Source organism: Adiantum capillus-veneris, chromosome 20, assembly GCF_014529385.1.
Source record: "Adiantum capillus-veneris isolate H3 chromosome 20, ASM1452938v2, whole genome shotgun sequence".
Classification (NCBI taxonomy): domain Eukaryota; kingdom Viridiplantae; phylum Streptophyta; class Polypodiopsida; order Polypodiales; family Pteridaceae; genus Adiantum; species Adiantum capillus-veneris.
In genome coordinates this window covers 134,852,347-134,876,593 of record NC_140950.1, presented here as the reverse complement: position 1 = coordinate 134,876,593, position 24,247 = coordinate 134,852,347, and the positions used below count along the sequence as shown (strand labels likewise).

The window sequence follows — 24,247 nt, the reverse complement described above, 5'->3', positions numbered from 1 at the left end:
ACCTAGTTTTTCCACCACCCACGGTACATCCTGGGTATTTTGGGGGTGGATCAATGTTCCAAAGTATGGCTGGTTATGCGCGTGGAAGTCAGTCGTACATGCCAGGAATAGTGTTTGCGGGTATGCAAGGCATGATGATGCCAAACCCCATGTATGGTAGTATCGGCATGCAACAGGGTTTTCAGTGCAACCAGGGCTAGTTTTGGGTGCCACATGATCATTTTGGCATGGCTGGTTTTTCTAGAAAGCAGCCAGATATCGCACCTCTGACGCAAAATGTGAATGGCCAAGATGTGCCGATCATGCCTACTACAGTGCCCATGTTGCAGACCATTCCCTATGACAACTTGGGGGCACTGGAGAAGCCGAAATCTTACAAAGAAGGTGGTGCAACTGTAAAGTTCAGCACCTTTAGTGGTTTTGAGGATAAAGCAAAGGCTCTCACTTTCCTCCAGCAGTTTGACTCACTTTCCTCCAGCAGTTTGACACAGCTTATGCAGGAGGGAATTTTATAGAGGCCTCTAAGGTCAGGAAAGTTGCCACTTTCTTAAAGGACAATGCGCTTACATGGTGGACGACATTGTTAATGCAAGGACAAGCAACCGCCACTTGGGTTTACTTCAAGCAAATGTTTGCATCTGCTTGGCTGTCAAATGAATTTGAAGCCGACGTCATGACAGATTGGCACCAGCTTACTTCGGCTACATGCAGAGCTTGTTGGAGTACAATCGAAGGTTTTGTAAAGCGTTACTCTCAGTGACCTCCTACAGATTTGTGCCATTGACAGAGTAGATAGAGAAGTACTATTGTGGGCTGCCTAAAGGGCTTCGTGATTACTGTGCCAAGAACAGAGTGGCTACCCTCACTCAGCTTATGGAAGTTGCTAACACTGGTCTTGCCTTGTTGAAAGGAGAGGACAGTAGGTTTCCGAGCAACGAGAAAGGAGGGCAGCAAAAGAAAAATTCAGCGAAGAAGTCCTTTACGAAAACAGCTCTTGAAGCGTCACAGGGGTTGGAAAAGGCCACTAAAGACAAGGATTCAGCTGGGACTTCTGGAGCGCAAGCAAAGAAACAGAAAAGGAAGCCTTTTGTGCGCAAGTCGCTCAAGGAAAAGAAGGTCCTAATGGCTGAAAATAAATGCTTTATATGCAAGCAGCCTGGTCACTTCGCTACCAATTGTCCACAAAGGAAAAGACCAGCTGACTCAAATGATAAAGAAGACCAGAAAGGCAAGAAGCCTAAACCCACAGCAGGGTTGGTGCCAGACATGGTGGGTGATAGGCCCAGTACAGATGCCAGTGAGTTATGTAGGGCATGGGGTAAAGTTAGGGATCAGACGTCGCTCATCTTCTTTGATCCAGGTGCCGAAGCCAACTTTATCTCACCATAGTTAGCTATGAAGCTGGGCATCAGAGCTGAAGAGATGGGGTACACAGCACAGGCAAGGTTGGCATGTCCTGGCTACTCAGAGTGTGTTACTCCCATTATTGGAAAGCTACGTCTGCATATTCAGTCATATGAGGACACAGAAGAGTTCTATATCATGCCATTGGAAGGGTGTGATGTGCTACTTGGGATTCCCTGGATGTTCAGAGTACATGGCGTGCTGGATGTCTTCGGCAAGACAATCACCCTTTAGCATAGGGGAAAAACTCATGTTTTGGATGTAAAGCTCAAAGATTGATTACCGTGCGTTGAATAAGAATACCATCAAGAATAGGGTTCCTATTCCTAGAATTGATGATATCTCGATCATTTAGAGGGTGCTGCAATTTTCAGCAGGATAGACCTTAAGAGCGGGTACCATCAGATTTGTATAAGGCTAGAGGATGTACACAAGACTGCGTTTAGAAAGACATTTGGTCTTTATGAGTTTCTAGTGATGCCGTTTGGTCTAACAAATGCTCCCGCCACGTTCAACAGAATGATGGACCGGATTTTCCGCTCGCATCAGCAGTTTGTTGGGATGTTCTTTGATGGCATGATAGTGTATTCGAAGAATGAAGAGGAGCATAGGCATCACTTGACCATTGTGTTCGAAGAGCTGCGCAGTCACAGGTTACTTGTCAATCCTAAGAAAAGTGAATTCTTCTTGGAAGGGATCCACTTTCTTGGCCACATAGTCTCAAAGGATGGTGTCAGAATGGATCTCGCAAAGGTTGAAGCTATTAAGACATGGCCAGACTTGAAGACTGTGCACGATATAAGAAGCTTCTTGGGATTGTGCTCCTACTATAGAAGGTTTATCAGGAATTTTGCAGAGATAGCATCACCTCTTCACGCTTTGCAAAAGAAAGAGGTCACTTTCAGATGGACCCAAAAATAGATTTCAGCTTTTAGTCTCTTAAAGGAAAAGTTGACTTCAGATCCAGTAATTGTTTTGCTAGATCTCAGGAAGTCATTTGTGGTCCAGTGTGACGCGTGTGGTAGTAGCATCGGAGCAGTGCTAATGCAAGATGGACGGGTAGTAGCTTACGAAAGCCGAATTTTGCAAGGGCCAGAGAAGACTATGCAAGTCTATGAGAAAGAGCTCTTGGCCGTCATTCATGCGCTTTCTAGTTGGAAGCACTACCTCTTAGGTACTGATTTTGTTGTCCAAACCAATCATCAGACCTTGCGATACTTCTTGACACAGTCAAAGTTATCCAAAAAGCATATGCGATGGGCAAACATTCTTTCAATGTTCCACTTCCAGATTATGCATGTGGAAGGCAAGAAAAATGTTGTGGCTGATGCGTTATCAAGGAAGCCACAAATTTCAGTTGTGTCAATTCCTTATCATCATGAGTTAGATGACACGAAGGAACAGTATGCTACTGATGAAGATTTTGCAAGGATCTTTGAACAGTTGCAAGAGGGGCAACATCATGAGCACTACCTCCTCAGAGATGGTTTTATGATGATGCATGGCAGACTTTGTGTCACTAGGCCATTGCGACATAAGGTCATGGAAGAGAGTCATGTCCCACCGTATGCAGGGCATCGTGGTATTGATGCGGCAGTTAAAGCGGTAGAGACATTCTTCTATTGGCCTACCTTGAGGAGAGTTGTGGATGCCTTTGTGCGAGCATGCGTGATTTGCCAAAAGGTCAAGTTTGACAGGCAAAAGGCACCAGGATTGTTACAACCACTGGCGATTCCGGATAAGCCATGGGAAATCATTGCTATGGACTTTATCTTTGATCTTCCAAGAACGCCAACAGGGAATGATGGTATATGGACCATTATTTGCAGGTTCAGCAAGCAGGCCCATTTTATCCCTGTTAGGAAGAAGATAAAATCTGATCAGATGGCACGCTTGTTCATGTACAATGTGTTTAAGTACCATGGTATCCCACAATCGATTGTCAGTGATGGTGATCCTCGCATGACCAGTTTGTTCTGGAGAGGATTGTTTGAGAACATGGGCACTACGCTCAAGTTCTCGTCTTCGTTTCATCCACAAACTGATGGACAGTCTGAAGAGGCTAATTCTATTGTCTTAGATCTGTTGAAATGCTATGTTTCAGATAACAAGGGCAAGTGGGAACAGTATTTGCCTATGCTTGAATATGCATACAATAATACGTTGCATTCGTCTACTGGCAAAGCACCTTTTGAGATTGTTGAAGGTGGCAAAAAGGTTCTTCCCATTTTGCATACAAAGAACAAGATCTTTGAGGCAGATCGATATGTTGAGAACATGGATGAAATGTATAAGAAAATTAAAGTTGCCTCGGAGAAGAATCCGGCAAAACAGAAAAAGGCTGCTGATCGTCACCGTCGTGAATTGCTGTTATCACTTGGTGATTGGGTACTGTTAAGGTTCAAAAAGGCAAGGTTAAAGAAGATGAAGGGCAAGGAACGGTTGTTTCCTAAGCTCAACATGCGTTACTATGGGCCTTCTCAAGTGCTTGACAAGATCAGCGATGTGGCTTACAGGCTGAAATTGCCTGATGCATGGAAGATTCATAATGCGTTTCACGCGAGTCTTCTAAGACCCTTCGTGGGTGATGTGCCAGAAGATATGCCAAATAAGGATCAGCTAGAAGTTGAGAAATTGGTTTCGCGCAAGTTTTGGCCCTGTTATGTTCCCGAAATTTGGCCAAAACAGGTGGTAAATAGCGGGATACAGGTAAAGGATTCCCAGGACTCTACTTTGTAATTTACCCTCTCAAAGTATAAAGAAATACTGAAAGGGGCGCCAATTTTGGGGCCTACAGGTTGTCGGCGTCTGCTCGGAGCATTCTAGCTTCCGAGCCGTGTGTGTGCTTAAGTGTTAATTCCTGTAGCAGGTTTCCTTTGCACGTTCTCTCAGTGTTTGTCTAAAGTAAAGAATTTCGGGTGAAAGCGAAACCTACCACCCCACGGGCCGGTTTCATGTATTGTTGCGACCGTTAATAATAAAGAAATACCGAAAGGGACGCCAGTCTTTGGGGCCAGTTTTTCTAGGCACGGAACTCCGCCGTGCTGTGTCGACTCTCTCTCTCTCTCTCTCTCTCTCTCTCTCTCTCGTAAAGTTCGATGATTTTGTAGTTTGTGTTTGTGTGTTGCTATTGATTTCTCGCGTAGAGTGTCCAAGCCTGTAACAACTGCAATCCTAGCAAGGGAACTTAGAGAACCAACGGAGATTCCAATGGGAGCAAGCCTCCTTTCGAGGGATTGGAAGAAGATTAAAGCAAGTTTCGGACAGGGGTCTTGACAAAACAGAGTACCGACGTCAAGTGTAGGTTGACACATGTGCTAAACGAATGATCAAGTACTCCAAGGACCCGAAACACCCGCTTGGTGAGGTTCACTCTCGATGGCGATAGGCCGTCCACTCATTTCTCAAGTCGGCCATGAAGACTAAAGCAAAGCCGGGTATAGAGAAGCAAAAACTGTACTCGTAAGAAGAGTTTGACGACGCTCTTGAATAGAAAGTTAGCCAGTTAATGAAAAGCAAAAAGCATTGTCGGAAGGAAATAAAATCAGAGGATTACCCCGGCTACTAGGTTGGAAATCCACTTTCGAGGAGGCTAGTGGATCCAAGAAGTGTGTTCGCTTGGAGGATGATCCTAGTTCTGTTCCGTCTTCGACTTCAGACAAATCCTTCTCCTCTGATTCCAGCAAGGAGGAGAAGAGGCGAAAGAAGGAGAGAAAGACCAAGAAAAGTAGATTCAAGAAGAAGTCTGGAAAGCACCAAAAGCATTCTATCAGTTCAGAGGACACCTCGTCCTCTTCAGACAGTTGAGGTAGTGATCCTTGCACCTTCGGGAGCATTTATGGTACGAAGCTGATGACCCTTTCCTCGTTTAAGTCCAAGGACAACTTTTCAATGCAGTTCGGCTCCTTGAGCTATCCCTCGGACAAGCTAGTGTTCAGTATTCCATGAGCTTCTCAACAAACAATACCACCGAATCTCTTTCGATAGGCCACAACAAAACCGCTCCATCTACTCTATTAAAGGGATCTTCCAAAACCAAAACTGTTGACAATAAGTAGCCAATGTATCCTCTTTTGTCATCCTCAGATGGTTCCAAGCTGTAATGACGTCCTTTCGCACTCTTGAGTTAACCATGCCGAAGTGAACAGCCTTTTGAACTTTACCCACGTTTTCAAAGCTTTCTTGTGCAATCTGAGCACTATCTTCAAGGAAAGACGCCGCCTTTCGTACCTTGGAGGCTTTCGAGAAGCGACTCCGAGAACGAGTTGGTCTCATAAGGTGGTATTTGATGAGAAAAAGAAGGGCAAGAAAGAGAAGAAGAAACCCATCAGCCTGAAATTGATAGTCGAGGAGTGTGGAGAATACTACAAAGAGGGCAAGTGTTATGGTTGTGGGGACAAGGGCAGATTCTTGCAACTGTCCTAAGAACAAACCTAAGGAGCAAGCTTAGGACAAGCGAGAGCTTTGAAATCGGTAGAGGAGTGGGCAAAGAAAGGGAAGACAAAGGCAGGTTTGGTTCCAGATTTTGTGGGGGATGATCTTAGAGCAGAAGGATGAGAGTAGTGAGCTTTGCAGAGCTTGGGCAAAGTACGCGACCAGGAAGTCCTGATATCCTTCGATGGAGGAGGTGTTTGCTTCTTTATTGCATAAAGAAATCGCACAAGTAATTGTGCCTTATGCTCATGCTGTGGGCGGTGGATGTACTTTTGATGATGGCCAAACCAATGGATGAACTTTGCACATCACCTGTAGCTGGCCAAAAAGCATTGCACACAGCAATCTGCAAGGGACACTTGAAAGGAGTAGTTTCCCTCGGAGACCATTCCATGATCAAGAATTTTGCCATGTCTTACAATAAACATGTATTTCTTATGGTTCAGGCAGATTCCATAAGTGAACATGGTATAAATACCAATATCAAGTGGTTGATGTGGTCTCTCGGGAGTACACATAGAGATCATCCTTAAAACACTTCCAAGAAATCCCAAAGGTATGTCCAAGACATGGCACATAAGCCACTGAAAAGTGGTAGGGTGTGAGCAAAGAAGAAGGTAGAAGAGAAGCCATGGCATGTGCTTCGTTCCCTCTTCACCTCAACCCACCACTCTCAACACACATACATATGGCAAGATGTGAGGAATCTTTGTGCTCCCCCTACACACACTCTCTACTACTAGCACACACACATGGAATAGAGAAGGAGGTGCAAGCACTGCTTAAGGAAACAATGCGCACACTGTATAAATCACTTTCTAACTTCTTAAAGTTCATTTCTCACTTTCACAAACCTCTAGCTCTAAGCTCTCTTGGCATCGGTCTCATAATTGGATTACAATTGGCACATTGACCATTACTTTATAGCTCTAATATTAAAAGCTAGCTCTAAAAGCAAGTGCTAAAACAAGTTACTTTTCTCCCTTACAAAAAATTGTCGAATTTTTTCCTAGAAAAGCTACAACATCTAAATGTCACGTGCACATTGCATGGGAGAAGGACGTGCATGATTAGGCAGGTCATAGTTGCATACTCTCACTTGCACAAGACAATCACTTAAGCATATAGGCATATGAACAGTCATGCAAGTCATTTATTATAATAAGTGACTTCGGCATGACATTTATTAAAAGTAGGTAGGGCAAATGGCTAAAAGACATATAAAAGAGTCACTTGCCTTCAGTTTAAGAACAACAGAATCTAGTACCTACAGAACAAGTTCCCACAGTACAAGTACCCGCAGCACAAGCACCCACCAACGTTTCCATCGCCAACACTTACATCGTCGTCAGTACCCTCAGCACCAGCAGTTCAGCAGCAGCGTTTTCAGCCTACAGCATCAGATTCAGCCCCAGCTTTTTTGCAGCAGATTAGCCAGCATTTTTGCACCAAATCAATGTTTTCAGCCTATAGGGTCAGATCAGCCTTAGCGTTTTGCAGATTCTCAACATGAGCATCAGATCCAGCCTGGCGTTTTTGCACGGAGCATGAAGTATTCAGCATCAACATTTAGCATTTAGCCATTATATCAGCATTTGTGCAAGTAATCAATGCAAGTACTTGTTTTGGCAACAAAACAACGGGGCCCTTTGAGGGTGGTTGGGATCCCACATGTGGTGGTGTCTCTCTTTGCCTCTCTCTTTCATTTTTTCAGTTCAATTTCTCAAGTGAAGTAAAGTAGCCTTGTGTTGGTGCGAAGTACTAGATCCGAGTTAAATCCTTAAACCTTTCCGTTGCACTTGATAGTAAAAGTTGCTACGCCAGTAGTCCTTGTAGTCCCAAATATTGTGGCAGTGGCTCCGTACGGTTGGGTTACGGATAGTCGAGGTCCTCTTCAATGTGTCTGGGGTGCCGCATGTAACTGGCAAGCCAGTGGTGAGGTGGTAAATTAGCAGCAAATACATGATTGAACTTGAAAGTTGAGAACACTTGAACTTTAAAAACAACTACAGTCAAGACACAGAGTCGCGGAGCACCACCATTTTGTTGCGGAGTATACTTGCACAAAAAGTGCCTTTTAATTCCATGCTTTCTCAAGAAACCACCGAACTCATTGGAGAAGTACTCTCCCCCTCCATTTGACCTTAGGCACTGTACATATTTCCCTACCTGTTTTTCAGCCATAACCTTGGAATTCTGCATGTGAGAGAACACCTCACTCTTCTTCATGAAGTGCACCCATACCTTGTATATATGTGCAACCATGCATAGATATGACAATGAGGACCCCCAACGCACTGATTTATATGCATTGGAAAAGTTGGTGCCCTCAAAAGCATTAACATAAAAAAAGAGGAACCCCAAAAGGCTTGCAAGTCGACCGCTTTAGAAACTGGCGCCCAAAAAGCTTGCTTGTTTGACACATCTTCATCCTGTGATTTGTGGTGCGAATCACGTCAAAAAATCCAGGCAGCCATGTCATCTGTCTATACAGCCGCCTCTCTCTCTCTCTCTCTCTCTCTCTCTCTCTCTCTCTCTCTGCTCGCGCGTTGCACCCGCACCCCCCACCCTCTGCACGCGCTCCCCCCTGCACTCCCCACCCTCTGCTCGCGTGCTGCAGGCTGACGTGCCACAGGGCTGCAGGCTCTCGCACAGGAGCTGATTCGCGTGCAGGCAGAAGACTCGCGCGCAGGGCAGAGCTGACCTCTCTCTCTCTCTCTCTCTCTCTCTCTCTCTCTCTCTCTCTCTCTCTCTCTCTGCTCGCACGTTACCCCTGCACCCGCCCCCCGCTCTCACGCTGCCCCCTGCACCCCCCACCCTCTGCTCGCGCGCTGCACCCGCACCTGCCCCCTGCCTGCAGGGTTATGTCTATCGCGATGTCTCTCTCTCTCTCTCTCTCTCTCTCTCTCTCTCTCTCTCTCTCTCTATCGCGAGGAGTCTATCGCGGGGTCTCTTTCTCTCCCTATCGCGCTGTTTAATTTTTTTCATGTACTAACTTTTTAAAACCCCCCACACCCCCCATTTTTTAAGTCTATCGCTTCTTCATTTTAAGTCTTTTTTGAGTCCTTTTAAGTCTATCGTCTTTCCTCTCTCTCTCTCTCTCTCTCTCTCTCTCTCTCTCTCTCTCTCTCTCTCTCTCTCTCTCTCTCTCTCTCTCTCTCTCTCTCTCTCTCTCTCTCCTACCCCACGCGCTGTTCCCCCCCGCCGCCCCTCCCCGGTTCCAGAGGGCAGTCGCCTTTCTCAATTCTAGATGATGATATATGGGAGTTTTCTAGGGATGGTGATATCATCCTCCTAGGAGACTTCAATGCTCGAACGGGCAACTGTCAGACAGTCTTCTACGACACCTCAGATGAGATGCTTAGAGAGTTGGATGTGGGTGAGCTGGGGTTTGACAGATGCTCACATGACAGAGAGCAGACTGAGTATGGGAGATACCTCACGGAGATGACGACTACACATGGGCTAGCCATACTTAATGGCTTACAGCGGTTTCCTGGAGCAGCAGGCTTCACATGCTTTCCACACAGACATGGGGCCAGTACAGTGGACTATGTTATGACACAGCCGAGCTTTATTCCTTGTATTCAGGATTTCACGGTGGGAGCCAGACCAGTGGGCGTAGCAGTGGATCATGCTCTCTTGACACTGTCCGTATCTTTTCAGTTTAGTACAGCCCAGAAATCAGGAGGCAGGTCACACACCCGTTATACATTTACACCAGAGACTGACTCGGTTTATACAGAGGCGATCTGGGATCGTCTATGCACAGTTGCTCCAGGCCTCTCAGTAGAGGAGTGCACTACTTTATTGACTGAGACACTACATGATGCAGCATCAGAGGCATACCCACACACTCAACCGGATCGGAGGCGACATTCTGGGAGCATGCCCCAGAATAGTTGGTATGATGAGGAGTGCAGAGAGATGAGAGCCCAGCTTCAGAGGGATCTTCATTTAGGAGTCATCACCTACAGACAGTCGCGGATTGCTTTCCGGCGCCTTGTGCGAAAGAAGAAACGAGCTTACCTGGCCCAGATGGAGCGAGACTTGTATCAGTTGTTCTTGAGTAGAGACTCAGGCGAGGCATGGCGACTCTTCCATGAGCACTCCCCTCCCCCAGTGATTACTTCTCCTGATGTGTGGGGCCAGTATGCGACATCGTTATATACGGTTCCTGGGCAGGATCCCCTTCCAGATCCTACAGAGCCATGTCCACCTACGAGCACCTTCTTTACCACTGAGATGGTAAAGAGAGCCATTGACAGGATGAGGACCAGGAGGGCTTACGATCATGACGGTCTAGTAGCGGAGCACTTTATACATGCTAGGGATATGCTGATGGAGGTTCTTGCAGTGTTGTTCAATCGTGTCATGTGTGAGGGATTACCTGAGACTTGGAGGTTGTCTACTATTGTGCCTATATTCAAGGCAGGTGATCCTACAGAGCCTGGAAATTACCGCACTATTATGGTTGGACACACACTGGCACGATTGTATGCATCCATTATTGAGCAGCAGTTGAGTAACTGGGCAGAGGGTGAGGGTGTACGGGCAAAGGGACAGGCAGGTTTCAGGAGGGGTTTCTCCACTCTTGACCATATTCTGACACTCAGAGCTATCATTGAGGAGGGCAGGTCACATGGGAGACAGATTTATTGTAGCTTTGTGGATTTCCGCAAAGCATTTGACATGGTACCGAGAGCTCGACTGATGCGCAGACTGCAGGAGATGGGGGTGCCCACAGTGTTGATTTGGGGGATTATGGCTTTATACAGATCAGTGATGGGACATGTACGCACCCCAGAGGGGATATCTGACTTAGTTCACTCCACTATCGGGGTGAAACAGGGTTGCCCATTGTCTCCTACTCTATTTGGTATGTATGTTGATGAGGTGTCTGATTACATTGACAGAGAGGGTGATAGAGGTGCCCAGCTGGCAGGGACGTGGATCCCATTGTTGTTATATGCTGATGATATTGTCTTGATCTCTGACTCACCAGAGGGTATGCAGCGACAGTTGGATGCATTACACAGTTTTGCAGAGGATAGTGGATTGTCTGTAAACCTTGGTAAAACCAAGGTCATGGTGTTTAACACCACACCGCAGTGGATCAGGAGATCGGCACCGACCTTCACGTATGGTCAAGAGATTGTGGAGTATACAGATGCATACACTTACCTTGGGATAGTCTTCACTGGGCCGAGGTTTTCTTTGGGGAGAGCAGCAAAGACTAGACTGACCAGAGCTTATGCGGCCTTGGGAGGCTTGGAGAGGATGTGTTCGCAGGTTCAGTTCCAGGAACCTCGGACAAAGTTATGGCTCTTTGATACTTTAGTAGCCTCAGCTATGATGTATGGGGTACAGGTATGGGGACCTTCTGTAGGCCAGGATGGTTGGAGAGGTATGGAGAGGCCCTTGGTATCTATGATCTCCCGATTGATTAGAGCCAAGGCCTCCGTACCTCACGCGATCATTCGAGCAGAGCTAGCTGCCCCCCCCATGGAGATTGAGGCGCTTACCAGATCAGTGTCCTTTGTGCACAGCCTATGGGATACTACTAGAGACAGATATGCTAGATTGGCCCTTGAGTCTTCCAGACAGTTAGCTCTACAGGGGGACACTTCATGCTGGTATGCACAGATGACTTCATGGTTTCAGACGCATGGCTTCACCATGGACAGGTTGCCCCCTTTCCAGTATTCTCTTCAGGCACCCTCGCTGTCTCTTACACGGGTGGAGATCACTAGACTCATTCGTCAGGACCTGATCCAGCTCGACACCAGGAGGACATGGATAGAGCCGCCTCAGGAGTTGAGCACAAAGATGGCTTTCTATAGAGAGCATCTTCTCCACCTCACAGGAGATGGGTTTGTGATTCGACCCAGCTACATGGACACACATATGTCTCATGGTTTGCGTTGTGCCATTGGTCAGATACGCACATCCTCACATCAGCTCGAGATTGAGACCGGTAGATTCAGAGGGATACCAGCAGACAGCAGGATATGCCGATTATGCCAGAGAGAGCCAGAGACAGAGTTGCACTACATATGTCATTGCACAGTGTTCTATGAGATACGGGGGCGTTTCCACTGCTTATTCAGAGAGGGTTTTGGTCCTCTATCTAGGGTCATGAGTTATGAGGATCAGAGATGTCTTGGACTATATCTACTTGAGTTACACAGGTATAGAGACACTTTACTGGGGAGAGCTAGAGAGAGGCAGTCCCAGAGACACATTACAGATTTCTTTTCACTAGATATGGGACAGCCAGAGGAGCAGCCACCACTGCAGAGCTCGTCCCACACTCATTCGACCACTACTGGCACTCTCATCGACCGAGCATTGGAGCTACAGAGATACAGACGACCGCGACTGAGGAGAGGAGCTACACAGCATCGACGGAGACTACAACAGAAGATTCGAGCCATACTCTCTCGACATCCAGAGTGCAGATGAGGATGGATCCTCACCATTTCTTCCATCTTTGTTTCACACACTGTTACATCCAGTTTACCGGGTACCTATTGTATCAGCTGCTACACCCACGTAGTTTTAGATTGTAGTAGTAGTAGTAGTATTTTGTTCCACTTCTAGTTCTTTTCTAGTTCTTTTGTACCCAGACATGGTATTAGATTCACTATTTTGTAACTGATTGGTCTCATAGGTCATTTTGGCCTTTTGAAGACGTTAATATAACATTTCATTTCATTTCTCTCTCTCTCTCTCTCTCTCTCTCTCTCTCTCTCTCTCTCTCTCTCTCTCTCTCTCTCTCTCTCTCTCTCTCTCTCTCTCTCTCTCTTACCCCACGCGCTGTTCCCCCCCGCCGCCCCTCCCCGGTCCCCGCTCTCTCTCTCTCTCTCTCTCTCTCTCTCTCTCTCTCTCTCTCTCTCTCTCTCTCTCTCTCTACCCCACGCGTTGTTCCCCCCCGCCGCCCTCCCCGGTCCCCGCTCTCTCTCTCTCTCTCTCTCTCTCTCTCTCTCTCTCTACCCCCCCCCCCCCCCCCCCCCCCCCCCCCCCCCCCCCCCCTCTTGAACCCCGCCCCGCCCCGCCCCCTCCCCAACTCTCTCTACCATACCTCCCCCCGCCCGGGCCCATACCGCCTCACGCTCCACCACCCGCCGCGCCCGTCGCTAATGTGGGTGCACACGCACACCTAGTGACCCCCCTTGCGGACGACCCCCCCACTCGCTCAGCTGCCGCACCCGCTGCTAGGGGGGGTGCACGCGTCATCTAACTCCCTTGCGGACGGCGATCAAGCATGAGGAAGATGAACGATAAAGCCGACCCCTTGGAGGATGCCATTCAAAAATGCAAAGAGGAAATGACGGAGACCGTTACCAAGTTGAACCGCAATCTCTGGGGCACAATAAACATACTCGAAGGACGCGTGCTGATCCAAGAGAGCAAGATAAGCACGCTGGAAGACCGAGTGACGGCCCAAGAGGAAGAGATCGCGTCACTCAAGAAAGATCTCGCCGAAGCACGATCAAGAAACACATTGGAAGAGGGCGAACTGCAACCCTCAGTAATCGATGAAATCAACACGATCAAGGAACAAGTACGGGCCATCAAAGAGGGAGAAGAGCAGCACAAAGAAATGACGACTTCTTGGGTGGATGTTCTTACCAAAACTCAACAGAAGGCGGACGAAGCCGAGCAATGGATCAAGGTGGCCAAGAAAGGAAAAGGCAAGGAGATAACGCCCACGTCCACACCCGACAACATCATCAATCAGACACTAGAGGAGGAGCAGAGGAGAAGGGTGCGCGCTTTACATGTGAGAATTTGCGGTCTTAAAGACAAAGGCAATGTGGACGAAGAAGTAAAAGAACTCACAACCTTGATGGGGATTCCTGAGCCGACGCACACAAGGGCATGGAGAGTGGGCAACATAAAGAAAAATGGAAGCAGTGGAGAAACCTCAAAAGAAAGAGCACTCATCCTCCGTTTTCCCTCCATGGAAGCAAAGAAGTCATTCCTGAAGAAAAGACCAACTCTCAAAGAGACTGGCATCTTTCTCGGGGATGATCTCACCCTCTTGCAGATTGCTCATATGTAGGAAGTAATGCCGGAGATTAGAGCGGCAAGGGGAAAAGACAAGATCGCTTTTTACCGAGACGGGAAAGTGGTGATACTAGAGCGACGCTCCACATGACGGTGCGAGACTTATGGGACCACACTCAAAGTAGCTGCCTGGAACTGCAATGGATCTATGCGTCTTGATGTGGGGGCTTTTGAGGATAGCTTTATTGGAAGAGACATCATCTTTTACTCTGAGACACACCAGGCCCCTGGGCAATCCATGCCTCACATCAGCGGATACAGGTGGGAGACAGCCTATAGACAGGAGACACGCTCAGAGCACACAGGGCGGGGCTCGGGAGGAGTGGCAGTGTTATTTAGAGAGGATCTGCAGCCACTGATACATATAGTCCGCAGGGACGAGCAGGCTAGGTACATGTGGGTGAGACTGAAAGCAGAGACAGGCAGATACCTCTATGTAGCTATTTGCTACTTTCCCCCGAGTACATCAGTTTATGCATCACCCAGAGGACAGTCCCCTTTCTCTATTTTGGATGATGACATATGGGAGTTCTCTAGGGACGGTGACAGTATCATCCTAGGGGACTTCAATGCTAGGACTGCCCATCACCAGGCAGTGTTTTATGATACTTCAGAGCAGATGCTAAGAGAACTAGATGTTGAAGAGACGGGCCTTTCCAGAATATCACACGATATGGAATATACTGAGTATGGGCGACACCTGATAGACATGGGCACTGCACATGGATTGGCCATCTTGAACGGCCTACAGAGATTTCCTGCAGCAGGAGGATTTACATGCTTCCCACACAGACATGGAGCCAGCACAGTGGACTATGTCATGGCACAGCCGAATCTCATCTCCAGTATCCAGGATCTCACAGTTGGGCCCAGACCGGTCGGGGTGGCAGTGGATCATGCTCTGGTGTCAATGACCATCTCCTTCCAGTTCAGTGTAGCACACAGGCCACGAGTAGTAGCCCCTACTCGCTACACATTCACACGGGAGACGGATTGTGTATACATGGATGGAATCTACAGACGCTTATGCACATTCACACGGGAGACGGATTGTGTATACATGGATGGAATCTACAGACGCTTATGCACTGAGGACCCGGGGCGACCTCTGGAGGAGGTAACTACTATACTGACACAGACACTACATGAGGCAGCAGCAGAAGCCTACCCACACACCCAACCTGAGCAGAGCCGTTGATCGGGGAGCATGCCTCAGAACAGCTAGTATGACGAGGAGTGCAACCAGACTCCAGAGGGAGGTGCTGTTGGGGGACGTCACTCACAGACAGTCACAAATTGACTTCCGACGCTTGGTGCGGCGAAAGAAGAGGGCTTTTTGGGCTCGACTCGAGCAGGATCTATATTAGCTATTCTTGAGTCAGGACTCGCGTAAGGCGTGGCGGCTCTTTCATGAGTAGTCCCCCCCCCCCCCCCCCCCCCCCCGCGGCTATTTCCTCCACAGAGACATGGGGTCAGTACGCATCATCTTTGTACACAGTACTTGGACAGCCGCCCCTCCCCAACCCCCCCGATCCATGCCCACATGCATGTGGCTTTTTCACCGTTGAGATTTTGAAGAAAGCTATTGACAGGATGAAGACTGGGAGAGCATATGATCATGATGGCCTAGTCGCAGAGCATTTCATGCATGCCAAAGACCTACTAGCAGAGCTCCTAGCAGTTATGTTTAACTGGGCCATGTATGAGGGCCTACCGGACACTTGGAGCCTATCTACGATCGTACCTATCTTCAAATCAGAAGACCCCATGGAGCCTGGGAATTATCGCACTATTATGATTGGGCACACACTGGCACGGTTGTATGCATCCATTCTTGAGCAACAGCTGAGTAGATGGGCAGAGAGGGAAGGAATACGTGCAACTGGGCAGGCAGGATTCAGGAGAGGCTTCTCCACTCTTGACCATATCCTAACACTAGGGCCATTATCGAGGAAGGTAGATCTCATAGGAGACGGATTTATTGTAGCTTTGTGGACTTCCGCAAAGCTTTCGACACGGTACCCAGAGCTAGATTGATGCGCAGATTACAGGAAATGGGAGTACCCACAGAACTCATTTGGGGAATCATGGCATTGTACAGATCAGTAGTAGGGCATGTACGCACCCCGGAGGGACTCTCTACACCGGTTCACTCCACTATTGGGGTGAAGCAGGGCTGCCCGCTCTCTCCTACCCTTTTTGGTATGTATGTGGATGAGGTTTCTGACTACATTGACAGCGATGGGGATAAAGGTGCTCAGTTGGCAGGGACATGGATTCCACTTTTGTTATATGCTGATGACATAGTGTTGATCTCCGAATCCCCAGAGGGAATGCAACGACAATTGGATGCTTTGCACACGTTTACACACGAAAGTGGTTTGTCTGTCAACCTGGGTAAAACCAAGGTTATGGTGTTTAACACCACCCCACAGTGGATCAGGAGGTCAACACCTACATTCACATACGGTCAGGAGATTGTGGAGTACACCGACACTTACACTTACCTTGGAGTGGTTTTTAGCGGACCTACATTCTCACTTAGAAGAGTAGCAGAGACCAGACTTACTAGAGCCCACGCAGCATTGGGTAGATTGGAGAGGATGTGTTCGCAGGTTCAGTTTCAGGAGCCCCGGACGAAGCTCTGGCTCTTTGACACCTTGGTGGCTTCAACACTGCTCTATGGAACAGAGATATGGGGACCTTCACTGGATCACCACGGGAGGCCGGGTCGCTTAGATGGATGGGGGAACATGGAGAAACCTCTCGTCTCTATGATCTCACGGCTCATTAGAGCCAAGGCATCAGTACCACGTGCCATTATCCGAGCAGAACTAGCGGCCCCCCCACTTGTGGTGGAGGCGCTCACCAGATCGGTCTCCTTCATAAACCGCACATGGGAACTTCCTAGAGACAGATATGCTCGCATAGCACTTGAATCCTCTCGACAGTTAGCCATACAAGGAGATACAACATGCTGGTATGGGGAGATGGCATCATGGTTTCGGGCACATGGGTTCAGCATAGACAGGCTGCCACCATTCTATTACTCACTGGATGCACCATCTCTCACTCTTACACAGTCAGAGATCACCAAGCTCATCCGCCAAGACCTAACCCAGCTAGACACCAGGAGGACATGGATACAACCAGCACAGGAGTTGGGCACGAAGATGGCTTTCTACAGAGACCACCTTCTCCAGCTTACGGAAGATGGTTTTGTGGCGAGACCCAGATACATGGATACCCACTTGTCTCATGGGATACAATGTGCTATTGGCCAGTTACGCACATCTTCTCACCGGTTGCGGATTGAGACTGGGAGGTACAGCGGAGTACCAGTAGAGGACAGGACATGCCCCTTGTGTAACACGGAACCTGAGACAGAGCTACACTATACATGCCGTTGCCCCGTCTACTACGAGATACGAGGTCGCTTCCACTGCCTGTTCAGAGAGGGTTTTGGATCACTCTCAAGAGTCATGGGATACGAAGATCAGAGATGTCTGGGTTTGTTCTTACTCGAGCTGCGCAGACACAGAGATAGCATGATGAATGGCGAGGCTAGCCAGTCTCAAAGACGGATCACAGACTTCTTCAAAGCAGGCACGGGACGGCCGCAAGAGCCACTCCCACAACAGAGCTCCCCCTCGTCTCACACGAGAGGCACACTGATTGACCGAGCGATTGAACTAGGGAAATCGAGGCGCCCACGACTATGAAGAACTACACAGCATCCACGGGTTCTACGACAGAAAATTCGGAGCACGCTGGCCAGGCATGCATGACGCCCGGTCAGACTACTAACCATGGAGGAAATTGATGAGATTCGCCAACGACCAATGCTAGATCTCTTGTGATTCAACCATCCCAACAAGCCACCCAAATTTTCCCGCTTAATCTTATGCTTGGCTCACATCGACCAACTTAGGCCCCCATAGTAGATATCTTTGTTTTGTACCGTTATTAGGCTATTTTGATACTCTGACTTTGTATCAGATCCACCACTTTGTAACTTTCGGGTCTCATAGGTCATTATGGCCTTTTGAAGACGTTAATATAACATTTCAATTCATTTCATTTCTCTCTCTCTCTCTCTCTCTCTCTCTCTCTCTCTCTCTCTCTCGCAGCGTCATTTAGATGCTTTGAATACATTTTCTCATGACAGTGGATTGTTTGTCAACCTTGGGAAAACCAAGGTTATGGTGTTCAACACCACACCACAGTGGGTTAGGAGGTGAGCACCCACATTTACTTATTGCCGGGAGATTGTGGAGTACACAGATGCATATACCTACCTTGGGGTAGTTTTCGGTGGACCGGTGTTTTCATCGAGGAGAGCATCAGAGACTAGACCGACGAGAGCATATGCAGCCTTGGGAGGAGTGGAGAGGATGTGTTCGCAGGTTCAGTTTCAGGAACCGCGAACAAAGCTATGGCTTTTTGACACTCTAGTGACCTCAGCTATGCTCTACGGAGTTCAGGTATGGGGACCCTCAGTAGACCATCATGGGAGATCTGGCAACACAAATGGATGGAGATGTATGGAGAGGCCTCTGGTCTCTATGATTGCTCGGATGATTCGGGCTAAGGCCTCAGTGCCGCATGAGATTATCCGAGCCGAGCCAGCTGCCCCCCCCCCCCCCCCCCCCCCCCCCCCCCCCCCCCTCGTGGTTGAGGCTAGATCAATATCCTTTATCAAGAGTTTATGGGATCTCCCTAGGGACAGATATGCTCGGCTTGCCCTGGGGTCATCTCAACAACTAGCGCTACAAGGAGATACAGTTGTTGCTATGGACAGATGACAACATGGTTTCAGCATGGATAGATTGCCTCTGTTTTAATACTCCCTAGATGCACCCTCCCTGTCTCTCACACGGACAGAGCTCAGCAGACTCATACGCTAGGATCTGATTCAGCTAGATACCAAGAGCACATGGATACAGCCGACACAGGAGTTGGGAACGAAGATGGCCTTTTACAGAGAGCATCTTCTTCAACTCACGGAGGACGGTTTTGTGACTAGGCTTGCATACATGGATACACACTTATTGTTAGGTGCAGCGGAATGAATGTTTGAACTTTGCTCAAGATGAGTGCTCCGAACTGCGCTCTGTAGCTTGTCCACGGATACCTAGGGTTGGATGTGTCACGTGACACTTATCTCATGGGATACGATGCGCTATTGGGCGATACGCACATCCTCACATCAGCTCCAGATCGAGATTGGCCGATTTCGAGGGGTGCCAACAGGGGCCAGGATATGTCACCTATGTCACTTAGAACCAGAGACAGAGCTGCACTACACATGTCATTGCCCGGCGTACTATGAGATACGCAGCCGCTTCCACTCTCTGTTCAGAGAGGGCTTCGAACCATTTTCTAGAGTCATGAGATACAAGGATCAGAGATGTCTCGGATTGTTCCTGCTAGAGATACGCAGACTCAGGGAGAGCTTGCAGAGGACATTAGGGGAGAGACAGTCTCAGAGACGAATCACAGATTTCTTAACACAAGCCAGGGGAGAGGCAGAGGAGCAGTCACCACAGCAGATCTCAAAGCCCACCCACACTAGAGGTACGTTGATTGATTGAACCATGGAACTAGGCAGATCTAGACGCCCACGACCTTGAGGGTTTCCCACCATCGACGAAGGCTACAACAGAAGATACAAATCACTCTAGCTCGACATGCAAGACGCCCAACCAGAGTACTGACCACGGAGGATGTGGATGAGATTCGACAGCAATTGATGAGAGATTTCATTTGAACCCACCCACACCCCCCCCTCCGAATCAGCTTCAGATTCATTTCCTTAATGTTTCTAGTATTAGTTCTTTGTACTTTCCGTACTCAGACATGATATCAGATTCACCTATTGTAACTTTTAATCTCATAGGTCGTTTTGGCCTTTTGAAGACATTAATATAACATTTCATTTCATTTCTCTCTCTCTCTCTCTCTCTCTCTCTCTCTCTCTCTCTCTCTCTCTGTGTGTGTGTGTGTGTGTGTGTGTGAGTCAAATGTAGCCACGTCATCATTTTGGGACACCAAGTCATCAGTCTGCTTCATTCAACCATGCTCAAGCATCAATCAGATGAAAGTGAAGCAAACATCATCCACTAACTCATGTAGACATCTATGTCTATAAGACGACTCAGAGACAATAAGAGAGTCATACTGCAATGGACAATACCAACATAGACTAAATTAACTAACGCAACTAGTGTTACTGTATGATATTAGACACTCTATGATATTTGACTTCTTTTGGTGAGTGCATAATTATGAGGGGATCATTTAATTTACCCATTCTTTTGCGCGGTTCCTGAAGTCGTGTACATGCTTTTGAAGCTATTGCTAAAAGCATGGCACCATAAAGACTAGAAAGTTCAGAATTCTGCAGCTGCAATTTTTTGAGTGTGTGCTATCATTTAGCATGTCAAAACGGCTGTCACACTAGTTGTCTTGAAGCTTTTTGAATGTAACAAACATGCAGTGATTTTTGGCTTGCTTTTATTTAGCCGTTTCTCATCTATTTAAATGATGCTGTCACGCGTAATTTTCTTTTTTCTTCTCTTTTGTTTCCTACTGTTTAGCCCTTTGATGACAGTTGTTGGAAGCTGTCAGATTTAGAATTTTTCCAGCAAAGTAACTGCCTTTATACTGGACATAAGGTTTTGTTTGCAAAATAAATATATGTATAAAGTTTGAGCTTGAAGAACATCGTTTAGAGTACAGATACAAAGATGGTAACTTTCAGTACGTATTTAGATCAATGTTCATAGATCGAGCTGACGATAACCCTTTTATTGATTTGCAGTCATTGTCATATTGCTGGTTGGCCTTTTATATGGATTTTTCATTGCAATAATATGTGGGCAAAGGATCAGCAAGCGACACTATCATGTTCTTGCGAAACAAGAGCTGACTAAGGTAGCTGTATTCACTGTCATGCAATTTTTTTTTTCTAGCAACAGCTCCTGCACTGACAGATGCGGCATTTAAGACATCTTTTGGTGTACACACTGTGCACATGTAAGACACATATGACAACAAATATCAGTGATAGAAATACCCTCATCATAAATGTTGTTGGCTCCATAGGCATGTTATCCATCCTTCCTCATTGTTTAGCTTTGAATTTAGATTAAAGTTACATAGGCATGTTATCCATCCTCATTGTTTAGCTGTGAATTTACATTAAAATTGCATGTTCGCTTCTGTAAATCTGCACTCACATCCTTATCGTAACCGCATGTATTTTTTTTGCACATTATTGAAGTCTGCATCTGCTAGTAGGCTGTTGCCACTTCCTGTGTTGTAAATTTGCATTACTTTGTTTCATGGCACGCAGGAATATGTTGTCCAGAACCTATCTGACATTGAGGCTCCTTCAGTTCTTGAACCTGGGCATATTAATGAGCTGCAGAGCCTAGGTCTGTACTGATACTGCTGATATCTCACTATATTGCAACAGTTCATAAATGGCTGACATGTACATTATTGAAACTCATTGATTGATCAACTCTCTTACACAGACTACCAACTGCACGGTGTTTGCAATTCAGTTGCAGTGTCAGATCTTGTCAAATGATTCTTTGTTCTTGTACTTGAAGCTGATGGTCATGTTGTGTCATTGTGATGCAATGTCATTGCAGTTTTGATGACGACACATCAATTTTTAAATGCAGATATTCATCAATTTGGGGATGTTCTTTTGTTGTGAAGTGCAAACTACTACGTGCGGGCCTACACTCATATTATCATACGAAGTCATTGTTCCTTCAACAGTCTTTGAAAATTTGATGTGGATCAAGTTGGCAGTTACAAGTCTGTTGAACTCAAGAGATGGTTTTTAGTTTTTGAAAGTGTGTGTTATGTCATTGAATTTTTTTCGCACTCTATGCTTTCAAACCTGCGAGGATTTATCATGGGTCGAAGGGTGCTTCCTATGCTTAAACATATGGTTTGTCTTTTTAGTGTGTATTGGAGTACATCATCAACAGGAGCTTTTGGAGCTTACATTGGAGGCCTTTTGCTGAAAATCATTGGCATCATGGGATTGGCTAGACCGAATACAGTTCAACAAGTTTAGGCATACATGGGACATTCGAGCTCCCATGCTTGCTGCTGACCTCAGCAAAACTCATTGAGAGAGAGAGAGAGAGAGAGAGAGAGAGAGAGAGAGAGAGAGAAATGAAATGTTATATTAACGTCTTCAAAAGGCCATAATGACCTATGAGACCCGAAAGTTACAAAGTGGTGGATCTGATACAAAGTCAGAGTAACAAAATAACCTAACAACAGTACAAAACAAAGATATATACTATGGGGTCCTAAGTTGATCGATGTGAACCAAGCAAAAGACCAAGCAAAAAATGGGCGGCTTGTTGGGATAGCTGAATCACAAGAGATCTAGCATCGGTCGTTGGCGAATCTCATCAATTTCCTCCATGGTTTGTTACATTTCAGTAAAACTTTGTTACAGGACTATTCTCCGGTGGATCTGATACAAAGTCAGAGTAACAAAATAACCTAACAACAGTACAAAACAAAGATATATACTATGGGGTCCTAAGTTGATCGATGTGAACCAAGCAAAAGACCAAGCAAAAAATGGGCGGCTTGTTGGGATGGCTGAATCACAAGAGATCTAGCATCGGTCGTTGGCGAATCTCATCAATTTCCTCCATGGTTTGTTACATTTCAGTAAAGCTTTGTTACAGGACTATTCTCCGGCAGACGGTAGGAAACACTCGTCATTAAATACTCACAGTTGTAGCTCTATCCCGGTGGTTTCAGTTTTAATCATACACGATGTTCCTGAAACACTCGCAAGAAGAGGATGCAATTATCGCGGAGTCATGATATGCTGCTTCACTAAATGTTTCTTACCTCTGTTAGTAATCAAGGCACCATGACAAACAGCCGCGAGCAATTAATATCCTCTGTATGTTTGGTTGCATTACGGGTTCCCCTCACAAAGCTCACTGAGCCTTATACAAACTGCATTTACTTACATAACCAGTTCATCTGTCCAAAAACTTGAGACCCACGGAGAGCTCCCAAACTCCTCGAAAAATGCCCAAACTATCTACCAGTCGCACATGGCTATCTCAAATGTATCCCAAGTCTGCGTACTCTGTCAAACAAGGAAGAAAATGCCCTATCATCAGTTTAGGCTGTAAATCAGGTCTTACAGGCTCCGTGCCCTAATGCGTATGTGCTATATTGAGTTTTGTTCCTAGATCGTATGTAGTGGAGAAATTACGGATACTTGATAGCCATTTTTAAAAAAAATTAGATATGTTCTTGGAATGGGATAAGTTTTATCTATATTAATGGGAAGCCTTGTATACCACAAAGTTTACCATTCTAGTTCCGTGAACAACGAAATTATGCTCAAGTTTGCGGTGGTATGAGCATCTGAAAGGTGCAAATTTGTCGGAGGAAGATCCAACTTGGCACAAGTTTGGTTGGGCATTGTTTGCAAGAGTGGCTAGTAAATCATGTCAAGAAGCTGCCAGGGGGGCATATAGAAGAAAAGAAGATTACCATAATACTTACGTCTTGGTGCTTTTATGTGAAGTTGTCTTGGTGCTTTTATGTGATAGGAATACAATGTAGCGATGTGCTTTTCACAAAATAATTATATGTAGAACATAGGTGCAACTAAGTTTTACCATTCTTCTAGCCAATCTTATCGAGCTGAGCAAAAATTAAGCAACCTCCTTCAATATTGCTTGTCGCTTATGAGGGTATATGAAGAGCTTCCTATTAATGTGTGTGTGTGTGTGTGTGTGTGAGAGAGAGAGAGAGAGAGAGAGAGAGAGAGAGAGAGAGAGAGAGATGCAAGTAGATTTATATTAGATTCTTTGCTCATAAACTAAGGAGTACTACTCCCCCCAAGAAAGAAGAGAGCAATGCACATTATGTGTGCGTGCGTGCATGTATAAAATTTTCTAGTTTCTATTATGTTTATGTTCCTATAGGCATACATGTAGGTGCTTGTGTATTTGTAATATATATGCACACATATAGGTGCTTGTGTATTTGTATATATACATGCACACATATAGGTATGTCTACATATAGAAACACATATAATCTCTCTCTATGGAATACTCTCTCCAAGGTTGAATAGAAAAATATATGCATATAATTATACCTAACGGCTATTATCTGCTACTTTGTGGCTCCTTCGGTAAAAATGATTTTTTTTAAAAAAATAAAAAGGTTAGGAATGGATTCTTTGCCAAGGAGCTAGCAAGCCAAACTATAAACGCTTTTTTTAGGTGTTTAGAAAGGCCTCACTAAGAACATCAAAAGCAAC

The 24,247-nt window shown here is 46.5% G+C and overlaps 1 protein-coding gene across 5 annotated transcripts in view; it reads left to right on the top strand.

The window, feature by feature from the left end:
- Positions 1-21,782, top strand: part of LOC147433285 (RING/FYVE/PHD zinc finger superfamily protein) — a 79,514-nt gene extending 57,732 nt beyond the window's left edge. For 4 of the 5 annotated variants that reach the window (XM_086492890.1, XM_086492889.1, XM_086492891.1 and 1 more), the window contains 3 exons: positions 20,735-20,847; positions 21,269-21,350; positions 21,606-21,782. In XM_086492890.1, the coding sequence (XP_086349016.1) occupies positions 20,735-20,847; positions 21,269-21,350; positions 21,606-21,640 (230 nt within the window). In that variant the 3' untranslated portion in view covers positions 21,641-21,782. Of the gene's footprint in view, positions 1-20,734; positions 20,848-21,268; positions 21,351-21,605 lie in introns of those variants that run through there. The other variant, XM_086492894.1, reaches the window with a different exon arrangement.
- Positions 21,783-24,247: the final 2,465 nt, after the last annotated feature.